Raw genomic sequence first — 12711 nt, 5'->3', positions numbered from 1 at the left:
GAAGCGTTCGGCCAAGTGCTGATAAAGCGGCACTCTCCAACATAGGTGGAACGGAGGTCGAACCGGTGATTCTTCTGTGGGTTTCCATTGCGGCAGTTTCCTGAACAGTGTCATGCCCGTACCCGTGCCCCTGCTGATAACCATAATTTCACAACTTCTACGCATGGCGTAGATCTAGTGGGGAATGGAAATTGAATTCATGAATGAATCACTCCGGCAGAACCATCTTGTGCGTCGCTTGTCCAGCTATTGACCGCGCGACGTCACAGGCGAGACGGCTGCCGCAGAGTAGACAGGGAACAGACCGGCACTTGTGGGCTCGAGTAGATACAGATACGTCATGGGGGGACATGGGCAATGGGTAAGGTCAGTATCACTTGCGCAATTGAGCAAGAAGAGCCCACGGCTATTTATACCCAACAAGACCTACATGAAACGGCCAGACCTACAAATGACCTTGGCTCCCAATCGCATTCCCAAATTATAAATTCGGGCATTTCTCACGAAAGCAAGGCGCGTTATCACGCCGATTGTAAATGATACAAAGTGCGAGTAGTATATATCCGACTCTCCGTAGAGCTTGTCCGGCGCGGCGGCACAGATACGGACACGGGACGATAACACGCAGCTGTTGCGTGCAGCGCACCACCCACACGGAAATACCTACACAGACGCTCAACCACGACTACAAAGCAGACATCGAAAAGCTCCCGCGGGTCCCATAGTTACGGAGTGAGACGACGCCAGCGACGATGCTATCTCCATCGGCTGACGGCGACGCGTTCTCCGCCAGCACGTGAACACTATCAATGGACTGGCGGGTATACGTAGGACGTACATACACACATACGTATCATGTGTGCAAGAGACTCAGTCTGAGACTGATACGGTTTTCAGTTGGAGCTCCTATCTTTACTAGTCTTACCCCACTCTTGCCCTCCTCTGAAGGTGAAAGGCGTTGTGTCTGACCCCCAAAATATCACATGTGAAGGTTAGATTTGTGTTTGTCGACTATGTCTTCACTTATTAAATAAGGAATATCTCTCGTATATCATCGAATTATATCCCGAACTTTGATCTGCATATACATATACATATGTAGGGTTTCATCGGGAATGCCTTATGTTGCTTGTCATCATTTCGCAGAAAATTTGAGTACCGGGTATAGAAATCTGGTACTCAAATGATATAGGGATATATTCGATTCGGAAGCGTTTGAGATACAGGGTAATGGTAGCTCCGACTGGCTGGTTTTACATTTTGAATTTAGCTTTGAAGGCGGTTTTGTGGCGCCACTGGATTGGTATGGTGTTGCCATTGGCTTATCCGATGTTAGAACCACGATTTGTGTAGCTTGTAAAACGTACGTACGTTTTACTTCCATTTTTAATAGTGAACTGTACCGCCCGTGTAAGTTTTGCACCTCACAACAGGTGTTCATGCTCCTTCCTTGGTACATTTACCTTCGGTGGGAGTGTCCTGCTGAAACTACTGCCATGACAGCCAGCTGTTTGAATGGTGGCCATGGCAACATCCAATCCTGCCACAACAATGACAATGACTCGTTCAGTTGGACGACTCAGTCGACTCAGTACATACATGTCGCTGTTCAATGTCTGCAGCTGGTGGTCTGCCCAGTGCGCCGATCCCGGAGAGCAATACGATGTGGCCAGCCTACTGTGCGCCCGATTTGGCCTGGAGGAACAGGAGAAGGACTACATCATAGTGGGCTCCCAGACGGGGCAGCTGAGTATCTACTACCCGCACAGGCGGGGCTACGATGCCACCGATCTCCTGCTGGAGACTCTGATGCCGGCCCCAATTCTCGGCTTGTATGCCGGAAAGTTTAGCGGGTGAGTCGCCTCTGACTGCTAGAAGAATATGGTCTAACAGTCACCAACTCCTCCAGGAACGTTCGCAACGAGAACACCAACCAGCTGGGCGTGCTCCTGCCCAACGCCATCGCCATCTACAACGTCCAAGCCATCGGCGGACTGGCGGAACACGGAGCCCAGGTGCGCCTGCAGCTGCATGCGGAGCACAAATTCAAACGGGTGGCCTTCGGCCTGTGCCAGGGCCACTTCGGGCAGGTGAAGGGTCGCGAGTTCTTCTGTGTGGTACATCTGGACGGGACCTTGACTTTCTACGAGCAGGACGGCATCTCCTACGAGTGTCGTTTCCCCGGATACCGGGCACTGCCGGCTCCGGTGTCCTACTGCGAGCGCACCGACAGCTTCTTCCGATTCAGTGCCTCCTGGCACCTGCAGTGCTATAGCTACCAGGACCTGTCCCATTCGCTGATGACCAAGAGCAGCTACCAGCCCACCTGGACGCAGGGTGTGGGCGAGGGCATTGTCGACATGCGGGTGGTCCAAGTAAAGGAGTGAGTACTGAAGCGAGGGAATGGATTCGATCCGACGATGTATCCCATATCTTGCAGGAACTGCTCCTACATCATGATCCTGGGCGAGCGGAACTTCATCTCCCTGGATGACAATGGGAAGTTCATCTTTATTCTAAAGTTGGACTACGCCCCCAAGTGTTTCCACAGCTTCGTAGTGGGCTATTATTGGGGTAAGCCTTGGTCATCCTACGGAGAGCTACCTTTCCTATATATTGATTCTATATGGCGACGCAGAGCCCGGCGCACGCCTGATCACAGCCATCATTTCGGACTCTTCGAAGCTGCATATCTACGAAGAGGCCAACATCATTTGGGCGGCACAATGGCCAAACCAGGCGAACGCTCCGGTGGCCATACAGCGCTCCAATATGCAGGGCCTGGCCGGGGGCATAGTGACGCTCGGGGCCAGGGGCCAGCTCGAAGTGGGATATCTGGGCGCCGATCCCTTCACGTTTCAGGTGCAGCCGCTGAACATCGAGGCGCTGAGCTTCGCCCAGGCGCATAAGGAGCTGCAGCAACTGGAGGACGAGATCAAGGAGGCGGTGGATGTACGCGACATGGACGCTCTCAATCAGCAGGCAGCGGATCAGGTGCGTCTTAGCTTTAGCATCCAGACGGATGTCTCTGAGGATCTGGACACCCTTTTGCTGGACGTGCCCGCCGACGTGGCCGTCAAGGAGATGCCCTCGGCCAAGGGCTTGCTGCGCTTCAAAATCAAAGCGGACCTAGCGGAGCTGCAACTGGTGTTCCAGACGCCCAACGGAGTTCGCTGCAGCCAGGACACCATTAGCTTTGTGGACGTGGTCGCGGGCACCAGCCAGGAGCTGAAGCTGGACTTTTATATTGCCGAACTGCTACACATCCACAGCACCAAAGTGGAGGTGGTGGCTTCCTTTGTGAATCCTCGGGTGAGTGTCATGTGCAGGATCTGCATCCTAATTCTTTCGAGATATCCTACCCAGGGCATTCCGCGGGTCATACAGCAGAACGCCCACCTGCCGCTGGGCATGTTCTATCGCGTGTGTCAGCCTCAGAAGGCGGCGGGCATCAAGCTGACGTACAGTATAACCAGCAGACACGTCGCTCCGAAACTGAGAACTTTCTTTGGAGAGTTCCTCGAAGGACAGGCCGATGCCCACGCCCTCGGCCTCCAGCTGCTGTGCCCCGGCCTGGACAAGCAGTCCGAGGTCATCACTGTGGTAGCGGCCAAGAGCTCCAACCGCATCCGCATCCAGTCCGACTACGTGGAGACTTTTGCAATGATCCTGGAGCGCCTTGTGCAGACGACGCTGCAGCTGGACAGCTCCGCTGGCCTCCTTAAGATAGACAAGAAGAAACTTAAGCGCGGGGTGCTCAATCGGCGCGTAGAGCGGCTCATGGCCGCCCCCTTCCTGCCCACCCAGCCCATCCTCCATCGCGTCGACGTGCACCACGAGACCCAGCAGAACATTCGAAAGCAGACGGTGAGTGGCGGAGATTTCCCCATGTAGGATCATCTCTCATTATCACGTCTTCCTCTCGCTTCCTCTAGGAGAAAATGGAGGACCTCTGGCAGCAGTTCAAGACCCTCCAGCGACAGTTGCAGGAGCAGCAGGAGCAGGAGCCCAAGGAGGCCCTCACCATGCAAATCGAGACGAACTACGACCAGCTGATACTCGAGGGCGACAAGCTCGTGGATATACGGCGGGACGAGCGCAGGTGGGTGGATGGGGGCTGTGCGTGCCATGTGGAGTGTCCGATAATTACCAAGGCCATTAGGGTATTCTCCCACTATAACTTATTCCAGCGCTTTCCATTAAAATAAAGATTGTTTGATACCCTCTAAAGAGATACATAGAGATAGGGAAATGCTCCGAACAATCAGAAAACTACTCTAACTCTTTGGCAAATATTTGCCTCTCCTTAGGGGAATACAGTAAGAACATTATTACGAGTACAGGGTATACCATTGATGTCATACTCTATTTGAATTTATTTAATTATCGATTGCAGGCAACGCTGTGACCTAAACTGCGCCGTGGCTTTGGCCAAATGGATTATTCAGGCCCTGAACCTGGAGGAGCGCGTAGTCAACGTTGTAGGCTCTGTTCTAAGTGTTCCCGTCGAGGACTGGACCGAACTGGTGATTGGACACTGAGTGAAAAACTGGGAAAAATCGAACCTGATTGCCACCTATTTTCTTTACAGAGTTGGGAAGAATCGATGGCGCCCGGCATAGACATGCTGCATCACTTTGGGCCACTGACCCGCTCCAAATCGACTTCGACCCATGGACTGCTGGATGCCACCGACACCAACAAGGACAGCTTCGACTATGGTCGCTTCAGGCGGCACTTTGCCACGCTATTTGACCGAATTGTGCGTCTGGCGTCTTCTCCGCAGCCGTCAGCCGGTAGCGGCGTCGACTCGTCCGGCGCAGAGCAGCCGGTGGAGGTGGGGGAGGGGGAGGAGCAGCAGCCGGCCAAGCAAGCGGATGAGATTGGCAGAATGCACCGCATGCTGGGGGACCAGTGCCTGCCGCTGGCACCGCTCAAGCGCAAGTCCAACATGACCACCTCCTTGGAAGCCGTTGAAGACGATGAGGAGTACGACGAGGAGGATCTGCGCGAGGACGTGGGATACCGCAAGGAGTATGGCACTGGAACTGGGACTGGGACTAGCACTGGGACCCAGAAGACCTCTAGCCAGCCACGCTCCGAGTGGGTCAACGAAGACTTTGAGCTCCCTACCACCGAGGAGCTGTTCAGCGACCTAGGCATCTGGTGGTAGTAGGGCCTCCCATTGCCATTCCCATTCCTAATCTCATAGCAAGTGTCCAATAAATGCTAGAGCTGTCCCAACAGAGATCTTTATTTGGCAGCTGGGCACCAGATCTCCGATTCTGATGGCGATAAAGCCTCGTAATCGGAATTTGCATAACCTACAGCCAACAAAGATGTGAGTGTCCGTGGGAGTGCACTCGAGAGATTTGTGTGGACAGGAAAAACGGCAGGCAGCGAACTCATTTATGATGCATGGCTGCAGATAAAACAAGATAAAAATCAGACACTGATTCTGATTCAGATTCGGATGGGGATCGGGAGAGCCAGATGCCAAATGCCACATGCATGAGAGGGGAACTCTGGCATGCTCTGAGTGGGCAGCGGAAGGAGGCGCGGAGGAGCAGGGACAGCTGCTGTGATCCCTTGTCAACTCCACAGGCCAATCCCACACAGGGAGGCCTGAGTTATAGGAGTCTGCTGCATCTAGGCCTAGTTCCAGCTTCAGGCACAGGCACAGGCTGTCGGCCGTAAATTGCCAACAATTGACTGAAAAAATACCAGGCAACTCGAGCCCAACTTGATTCAGCGTGCATTGTTTTCGCGTTTATGGATGGATGGTTGCTATGGGATGAGTGTTGGTGCTGGGTGCATTCTCATTGATTAATTAACAGCTTTTTAATGTGATCCTGAGTGATCAAAAATTAATTAGCGATCGGCTGATTGCAAACAAATTTCATCACAGTGTTATAATGAATGCCGGTTAGGTCACTCACATGCAACCAGGCGTGAAATATAACAGAAAGTACACTGGGATTCAGTTCGTTTAAAAAAAAACGATTAAAGTCTGTAATTCAGAAACAGAGGCCTAGGCTATCTGATTTGACAGATTGCAAAATGATCAAAACACTATGATATATGAACATCCGACAGTCACATTCCAACGGGTCCAATGTCCAACGGGTTTTTTCGCAAAAAAAATTTCTTTGCAAGAAAATCTATTACATTTATGTTATACTTTAGTTTGCATAAAAAGTACAGTCCGAGCAAACAGTGTAACTCGTATATCTCTACGGAAGGTTCTACAGATATTTCCCAGATTTCTCGTGATTTCACGGATCAATCGAACAGATCCACTGTGCGAGAACCGCATCGGACTGTTTCCGTTAAGATTTATAAATTACGATCTGGTCGCCCGCCTGCCTGTCTGTCTGATTGGAACTGGAAGTTAACACCCAGCCGAATTTAGCAGCCGGACCGAAATAAACAGCACTTGACGTATAAATTAGAAACAGATGATTGTCTCGGGATCAATGGGAACGAAAACGATGAAGAGTTTGGTTCAGTCCTTGTATATATTGTAGTTTGGGTTGTATTTCTCCTTCACGGAGCAGAGGGCTGGATACTGCGGATTGTTGCCCGTGAGGCACTCGGAGGCGGGTAAGCCCGCATTGTAGACGGGGACGCCGATGGCATAGACGCTGGCATAGTTGCATGCTGTGTTGTAGATGTAAAGGAACGGGTACTTCGGGTTGGTGAAGCGCATCATGGCGCAGCCGACATGGGTGTTCCTGTCCACCACCGTTTCCACAAAGTGACCGTACTTTTCCCTGCCAACAAAAAAAAAACAAGGATTGTTACGTTTCTGCGGAAAACGGAAATGTGGGGGCAACTGCTCTTACAGTTTGCTGGTCACCCGGAAGTCGGTGATGAAGCTACTGTCGATGACATGGTGCTCGCCGAACCACAGACCCAGCGACTGCTCCACCAGATTGGTCACGTTCATTGGGGCACTACGGTAGCGATCCACGCCGCACAGATTCTGACCCAGATTCCGGAATCGGAACGAGTGGTTGCAGTCGTCGTGCTCCAGGTTGCAGGTCTTCAGGTTGAGCGTCGCCAGATACTCCAGCTCCTCGTCCCACACCATGGTGGCCATCCGCGTAGCCGGAAAGTAGCCCGGCAGCGAGCCCGAGGCGATGAAGTTGCGCCGCTTGTTGTGCTCATTCAGGATGAACGACCGGTGCGGCTTCAGATTCACCATGGTGGCATCCTCCGAGCAGGTCTCATGGAACTTCTATCGAGGATAATTCCTGGTTAACTCAGAAGCAGAGGGATCATGGAGATCACTTACTCCGTTGTTGTTGCACGCAATATGCACCTTTCCCTCCGGACAGAGCTGCGGGTCGCACCAAGACAGCGGCTGTCCGATCGCCATGGGCATCAGCAAAACGCTGATCAGGAGATATTTCCCAGTCTCCATGTTCTCCGGATGTCAATGCAATCACAAGTGCAGATCCTGACCACCACCAAGGCGATATTTATTCAGAAATTTTGATTTGATACCGCGTATATTTATTTTGGTTTTTATTTTTGGCAACGTTTGCTGTTTGTTTTCCAACGCGGTTCGAAGTGGGGTTCGGAGTGCGGGACCGATTCAGATTCCGAAAACCGCAGCTGCACGCGGGCTGGTCAGCCGTCCGCAGTGCTTGAGACAGGTCAAGCAACGTTTTATGAATCATTTCCATTTTCTGGCGGACGTCTCGGTCTTTGTCTTTGTCTCTGTCTCGGTCCTCACCTCTGAAGAGCGCTCAGAGCGTTAACACCGAAAGTCGCGGACGAGGCGCACGACTTCTAGGAAAACTCGCTCATAAAGCCCCAAAGTTGAGTGGAGTTCAGGCTTGCCGAAAAGTGGAGAGCGTTGGAATAGATTAGTTGTTATTTGGGTACTGTCTAGACAAGACCGATTCCTTAGGTAGGATCCTTTAAGTTACACGTATCCAATAGATCCAGTAGTCCTCTATAGTAGGTTTAAGAGATTTTATACAGCAAGATTAGCCTCAGACAAATCTAGAACTAAAAAAACAAACGCATTAAATTAGGTTATATACCCAGAGTTGGGTGAAGTTCAAGCTTCTCAGAGTAAGAATAGAGTTGAAAAGGTGTCACTACTGCTTTGAATTGTGTGTTAAGTGATGAATAATCTATCATACCCCCATTATAACCAAATCTCATAGAAATTTAACATCTATTTCTGGGAAATCTCATTCATTCAGACTCCACTCATCGAGAATCAACTCGGCGTGGGCGTCTCCAACAGTTCAGTGACTCCGGGCTCTGTGTGTGGTTCTAGATTCTGGGGCTTCGCCACTGACATTGACCCAATTGGTGAGTTTCGGCTAAGAAACTATAATATCGCTGTTGCTTTCTGGCTGTTGTTGCCCATATGTGCCGCGTATTTAGCGACTTCCAGTCGGGACAGGTTTCCAATCACAAAGAACAAATCAATAAGTTCTGCACACAAATCAACTTAAAGTCGAGATTTCCATACTCGAGGTGGATCTTCGAAGATCTCTTTATGATCTGTTGGACAATAATAAACGAAAGTTTTTTATGCCAAACCAGTCTCAAAATGGAGACGGACAAAGAGACGGAGAGCGAGACCAGACGACCGGGCGAGCGCTTTCTTTGTAGAAGCGTTTTGTTTGACTAAAACGTATACGGGAGTCGTACAGCGGCGTAGTCTTAGACGATAATTTATTTTGTGCTTATGCAATGACAGTCGGAGTCGACGGAGTCAGCCGGTCAGAAGTCAGAAGTCAGCCATGGATGAAATGAGATGGGATGCCGATGACTTTGTTGAAATAAATTATGCAAAGTTACTGGAATCGAACAAAACGTCACGTCGATGCGATCATTTATTCGTTTGTTTTTTTTATGTAAAGCTACGGGTTTCTTTTCTCAATACTTGACAGTTGGGCCTGAGTAAAACTAAAGGGAAGATGTTTAGATCACCATAGATCACCAATTAGGATCATACTCCTCGCGAGTGGAGCAGAGACCCGGATAGAAGTTGCTCTTCCCCGTGGTGCAGCGCGAGGCCGGATAGCCCGTCTCGTAGACGATTGCCCCCAAAGCGTACAGCGAGGCGTAGTTGCAGACCACATTGTAGATGTACACGGAGGGGTAGTCGGGCCGCGTGAAGCGCATGATGGAGCAGCCGATGGCGAAGTTCTTGTCCACGCTCATCTCCACAAAGTGTCCATAGTCCTCGCTAAGGTAGGATACGCATTATGCTTCAGTAGTCCCTAGACGAGGGATAGGAGTCGCCCTCAATACTCACAATATCGGCGTCACCTTGAAGGCGTCGATGAAGCTGTTGTCGATCAGATCCCACTCATTAAACCACAGTCCGATGCACTCCTCCACTAGGCTGGTCACATTCACATGGGGATTCCTGTTACGCCACACCGCGCATAGGTTCTGGCCAGAGTTGGCATAGCGGTACGTGCTGTGGCAGTCATCGTGATCCAGCACACAGGTATTTGTATTCAGCTGCGACAGATACTGCAGCTCATCGTCCCACACCTACGAGTACGAGTGATTCTACTAAGACTCTTCTACGAGCAAAAATTTAAGGGGGCTCCTACCATGGTGGCCATGCGAGCGGCTGGGTAATAGCCGGGCACTCGTCCCAGCGCCAGGAAGTTCCTCCTCTTGTTGTGCGCGTGCAGGAAGTCCGATTTGTGGCGACTGATGTCCACCTGGAAGGAATCCGGCTGGCAGCGTCTGTGAAAGTGCTAGCGGGATCGGGAGCGGACCAAAGTATCCTTCAGTTGCTGTTGAATCTTTTGTTGTTCCGTTGTAGTTACCCCTGTATTCCGGCAGGCCACATGCCGCACACCCTTTTCGCAGAGCGTTGGATCACACCAGCTGTACTCCTTGGCAAGGACCATCTGCAGCAGCATCAGCGTCAGGCAGGCTATCGAAGAAGGTACAAAATCAGACATTCTGCTAAATGGGAATGGGCACTTTCAATGGGAGGCGCGGTAGAATGCGCGTGGCCGTCTTTATTGAATGTTTCTGTCCGAATGATCTGAACAGAACTGAGATCAGAGACCGGGACTGGGACTGGGACTGGGACTGGTACTAGAGAGCTAGAGAGTGTGCCGCCTGCTAACTAACTTTTTTATATATTTCTCTCGATTCGAATGCCATTTCGCAAAGTCCAAGCCACAGCCACAGCCATAGCCAGACCAAACCGAAGCCAAGCCTTTCTAACACGTTTAGAACAAAACGGCCAAGAACAAGTTTATACAAAATAATGATAATAAATATAAATATTAATTTGAGGGCGAGTATACCCGATAAGGAGTGAATCTTCGCGGTTTCGTTTGTTTTGTTCTGTTCTGCTCTTTTCTACTATATTCTGTATCACTCCGAGACGCTTGCGTTGGGAGAAGAGAGTGCCCCAAAGTTCGTTGCTACCACGTGCTGGGATCCGACGATCGATGGATCGATCGGTTGACAGAACAGACCATAAAATGTGCGCGTTTGAATTTAATGCGATTGTTAAAAGATCCATATATACACGAGCTTTTTTTAGGTCCCTTGGATTGCTTGGGAAACGGCGTCTATACATTTCAGGAGGCGAGCAATTAATTTCCCGATTTTTATTGGCACACATATCTGTCCAGTCCCAGCAAAACTTACAACCTATTAGACAAAATTTATTGGCTTTAATATGCAAATTGCGACAACGCTTATGCCCAAAAAGGCGGCACTTAAGAATGACGCGTGATTTAAGCTTCTCTTCGTGGATTTATGACGGAGAAATTCGAGAAGAAAGTCAGACAGACACCTTATGGTGCTGCTAATTTATGGATCATTGATGGGTTGTAGCATGTGAGCGCGGGGTATCCACACTTCGACCTTCCCCCAAAAGCTTGGCTAATTAGTATTCCCTTTTCAATATCTGTGGATTCTTTTGGCACTAATTGCTGTTATTAGTGAGCGATCAAGATTGATGGGCGGAAGGCTTTCGCCAATCCACGTGCGAAGTCACAGATCACCCGCAACATTGATCACCGATCACTGCGCCATTCACTGAATTGGAATTACGATGGTGTTTGGGATTAGATAAGCGCAATTAATACCCCATACGGATTGCACACGAACAACTTCCGTCATTTGGTAGCAGCAGAAGCCGCAGCATCAGTCGGGTTTGCACAATTGCATCTGATTGCGATGGGATCTTCGTTTTAGCGAAAATGAAATGAATTATGTGAATACAGGTACAATAATCGAATCGGGGAACAAGCAAAGTTATTTTAATATAATTAATAACCAATATTGACTCGCCAAATGTACATATGTACATACATACAAATGTACATCTCAATGCGTTGGATCTGGATGCCAACCAGTTTTCGCTTACCAACAAAAACCAACGAATGCCGACGCCTCGCTGTCTGTCGAGGGGCGAAAGCAAGTGATTCTGTACGCGATAGAGAGAAAGAGTTCTATGGGAAGTCCTTCGGACAGAGAGAGTTACTATTCAAATGGCCAATATCTTGGTAATTAATTTTGCTTCAGTGGCTTCAGTGACACAAGCCATCGCCATTAGAGCGAACGCTGAATACTTGATTGCCAATTAAATTAGTCAAAAACCAATAAGAATCACATACATAGATGGATGGAGATAGGGAACGAGGGAATCTATTTATTAATTCAATAATTCATTTAGCCATCTCAGTCTCGTCTCGTGTTCATGTAAGCAACACAAATCTCCGCAGATATTTGTATATCTAATGACTGAAACTGATTGACAGCTGTGTGGAGGAGGGTTTTATGGGGGAGGTGTCGTCAATTAATAAGCAATTTACACAGTTAATTAACTATGGGCAAGACAACTTAATCTACGGTGTCAGCAAATGAAACGCAGCTGGAGAAAAATGTCGGAAATTATGCAGAAAATATGGATTTCGGAAAAAAGACTACTTATTACATTATTTAATCAGGCAGGCCCGTTTTTCATTTACTTTTGCGGATTATGTTTTCGTTTTAAGGCTCTCCAGTTTTCACACATTTTTGCTGTTTGCACCAAAACGAAAATTTTTCATTTCGTCAACGAAAATGTTTTCGTTTTGAAAACGAATAAATCTTGCGAAATGTGAAAACGGAAGCCCCAATTTATGTGTATTCAAAAGTAAATCGGAAAACTTTTGTGAATGTGAAAAACGGAGCCTGGCTGTCAGAATGGTATTGAAATTTCAATTTAAGGGAGGAATTTGATGGACGCTGTTGTTAAGGTGGAACATAAGAAGTGAGAGTGTCCACTGTTGGACACCCCGTTGCTTCTGCTTTAAGGCCAGCGCCGAAGAGTATGCTACAATTTATTTTGATTCTATGCACTCCTCTCCGTCTCCGTCTTTCTCACAATCACTCGTGTTTCCGGCGGATCAATAGCATAAATAATGCCACATTTGTCCAGTTCTGTCAACATCCCCATTTGGTAACCAGGCGTGGGCAGAACTCTGAGTCGCGGATTTTCGGCATTCCAACCTCCTTCAAATCCTTGCGGCAATGGGAAAGTACTGCCCTTCGACCGGCATACGTGGGTGTCAATGCCAGTGGAAGTGGATGCCGCTGACATATGTCTGTATGCGCTAATGGCCAAGACGATGACAATGGATGCTCCCACGCCCACTCCGGATGATTCATGCGATTCCACTCGCTTATGCACACTTAGGAGCGCTCCCATTTCAT

At 49.3% G+C, this 12711-nt stretch overlaps 3 protein-coding genes across 4 annotated transcripts; 1 reads left to right on the top strand and 2 right to left on the bottom strand.

The window, feature by feature from the left end:
- Positions 1-1020: 1020 nt before the first annotated feature.
- Positions 1021-5244, top strand: BBS9 (Bardet-Biedl syndrome 9). Of its 2 annotated transcripts, XM_001362037.4 has the most exons (9): positions 1021-1363; positions 1434-1853; positions 1910-2383; positions 2441-2574; positions 2639-3312; positions 3367-3867; positions 3936-4102; positions 4397-4526; positions 4592-5244. In XM_001362037.4, the coding sequence occupies exons 2-9, from the start codon at positions 1516-1518 to the stop codon at positions 5171-5173; spliced, it is 3000 nt and encodes a 999-aa protein (XP_001362074.4). In that variant the 5' UTR covers positions 1021-1363; positions 1434-1515; the 3' UTR covers positions 5174-5244. The 2 variants fall into 2 exon arrangements, with proteins under 2 accessions (XP_001362074.4, XP_033233704.1); XM_033377813.1 differs by having other exon boundaries at positions 1021-1853.
- Positions 5245-6148: 904 nt separating this feature from the next.
- Positions 6149-7464, bottom strand: LOC4805718 (antigen 5 like allergen Cul n 1). Its single transcript, XM_001362036.4, has 3 exons — positions 7298-7464; positions 6846-7240; positions 6149-6773 (listed from the first exon to the last, which is right to left on the bottom strand). The coding sequence occupies exons 1-3, from the start codon at positions 7424-7426 to the stop codon at positions 6506-6508; spliced, it is 792 nt and encodes a 263-aa protein (XP_001362073.2). The 5' UTR covers positions 7427-7464; the 3' UTR covers positions 6149-6505.
- Positions 7465-8826: 1362 nt separating this feature from the next.
- On the bottom strand, positions 8827-10056 carry LOC117183565 (antigen 5 like allergen Cul n 1). Its single transcript, XM_033377817.1, has 4 exons — positions 9816-10056; positions 9594-9743; positions 9287-9531; positions 8827-9217 (listed from the first exon to the last, which is right to left on the bottom strand). Exons 1-4 carry the CDS (start codon positions 9951-9953, stop codon positions 8965-8967), a joined length of 786 nt encoding a protein of 261 aa, XP_033233708.1. The 5' UTR covers positions 9954-10056; the 3' UTR covers positions 8827-8964.
- Between the last annotated feature and the right edge of the window lie 2655 nt (positions 10057-12711).

The sequence above is a fragment of the Drosophila pseudoobscura genome, chromosome 3 (genome assembly GCF_009870125.1).
Source record: "Drosophila pseudoobscura strain MV-25-SWS-2005 chromosome 3, UCI_Dpse_MV25, whole genome shotgun sequence".
NCBI lineage: Eukaryota > Metazoa > Arthropoda > Insecta > Diptera > Drosophilidae > Drosophila > Drosophila pseudoobscura.
This window is presented reverse-complemented; position numbering and strand designations above follow the sequence as displayed.

Excerpts from the sequence above, each read along its gene's own strand:
- BBS9 (XM_001362037.4), top strand. The coding sequence starts at position 1,516 with ATGGTGGCCATGGCAACATCCAATCCTGCCACAACAATGACAATGACT. Across the intron at positions 1,854-1,909 it reads TATGCCGGAAAGTTTAGCGG|GAACGTTCGCAACGAGAACA; the intron begins GTGAGTCGCCTC and ends CAACTCCTCCAG. Across the intron at positions 4,103-4,396 it reads ATACGGCGGGACGAGCGCAG|GCAACGCTGTGACCTAAACT; the intron begins GTGGGTGGATGG and ends TATCGATTGCAG.
- LOC4805718 (XM_001362036.4), bottom strand. The coding sequence starts at position 7,426 with ATGGAGACTGGGAAATATCTCCTGATCAGCGTTTTGCTGATGCCCATG. Across the intron at positions 7,241-7,297 it reads TTGCGTGCAACAACAACGGA|AAGTTCCATGAGACCTGCTC; the intron begins GTAAGTGATCTC and ends TATCCTCGATAG. Across the intron at positions 6,774-6,845 it reads TTCCGGGTGACCAGCAAACT|GGAAAAGTACGGTCACTTTG; the intron begins GTAAGAGCAGTT and ends TTTTGTTGGCAG.
- LOC117183565 (XM_033377817.1), bottom strand. The coding sequence starts at position 9,953 with ATGTCTGATTTTGTACCTTCTTCGATAGCCTGCCTGACGCTGATGCTG. Across the intron at positions 9,744-9,815 it reads TGGCCTGCCGGAATACAGGG|CACTTTCACAGACGCTGCCA; the intron begins GTAACTACAACG and ends CGATCCCGCTAG. Across the intron at positions 9,218-9,286 it reads TTCAAGGTGACGCCGATATT|CGAGGACTATGGACACTTTG; the intron begins GTGAGTATTGAG and ends ATCCTACCTTAG.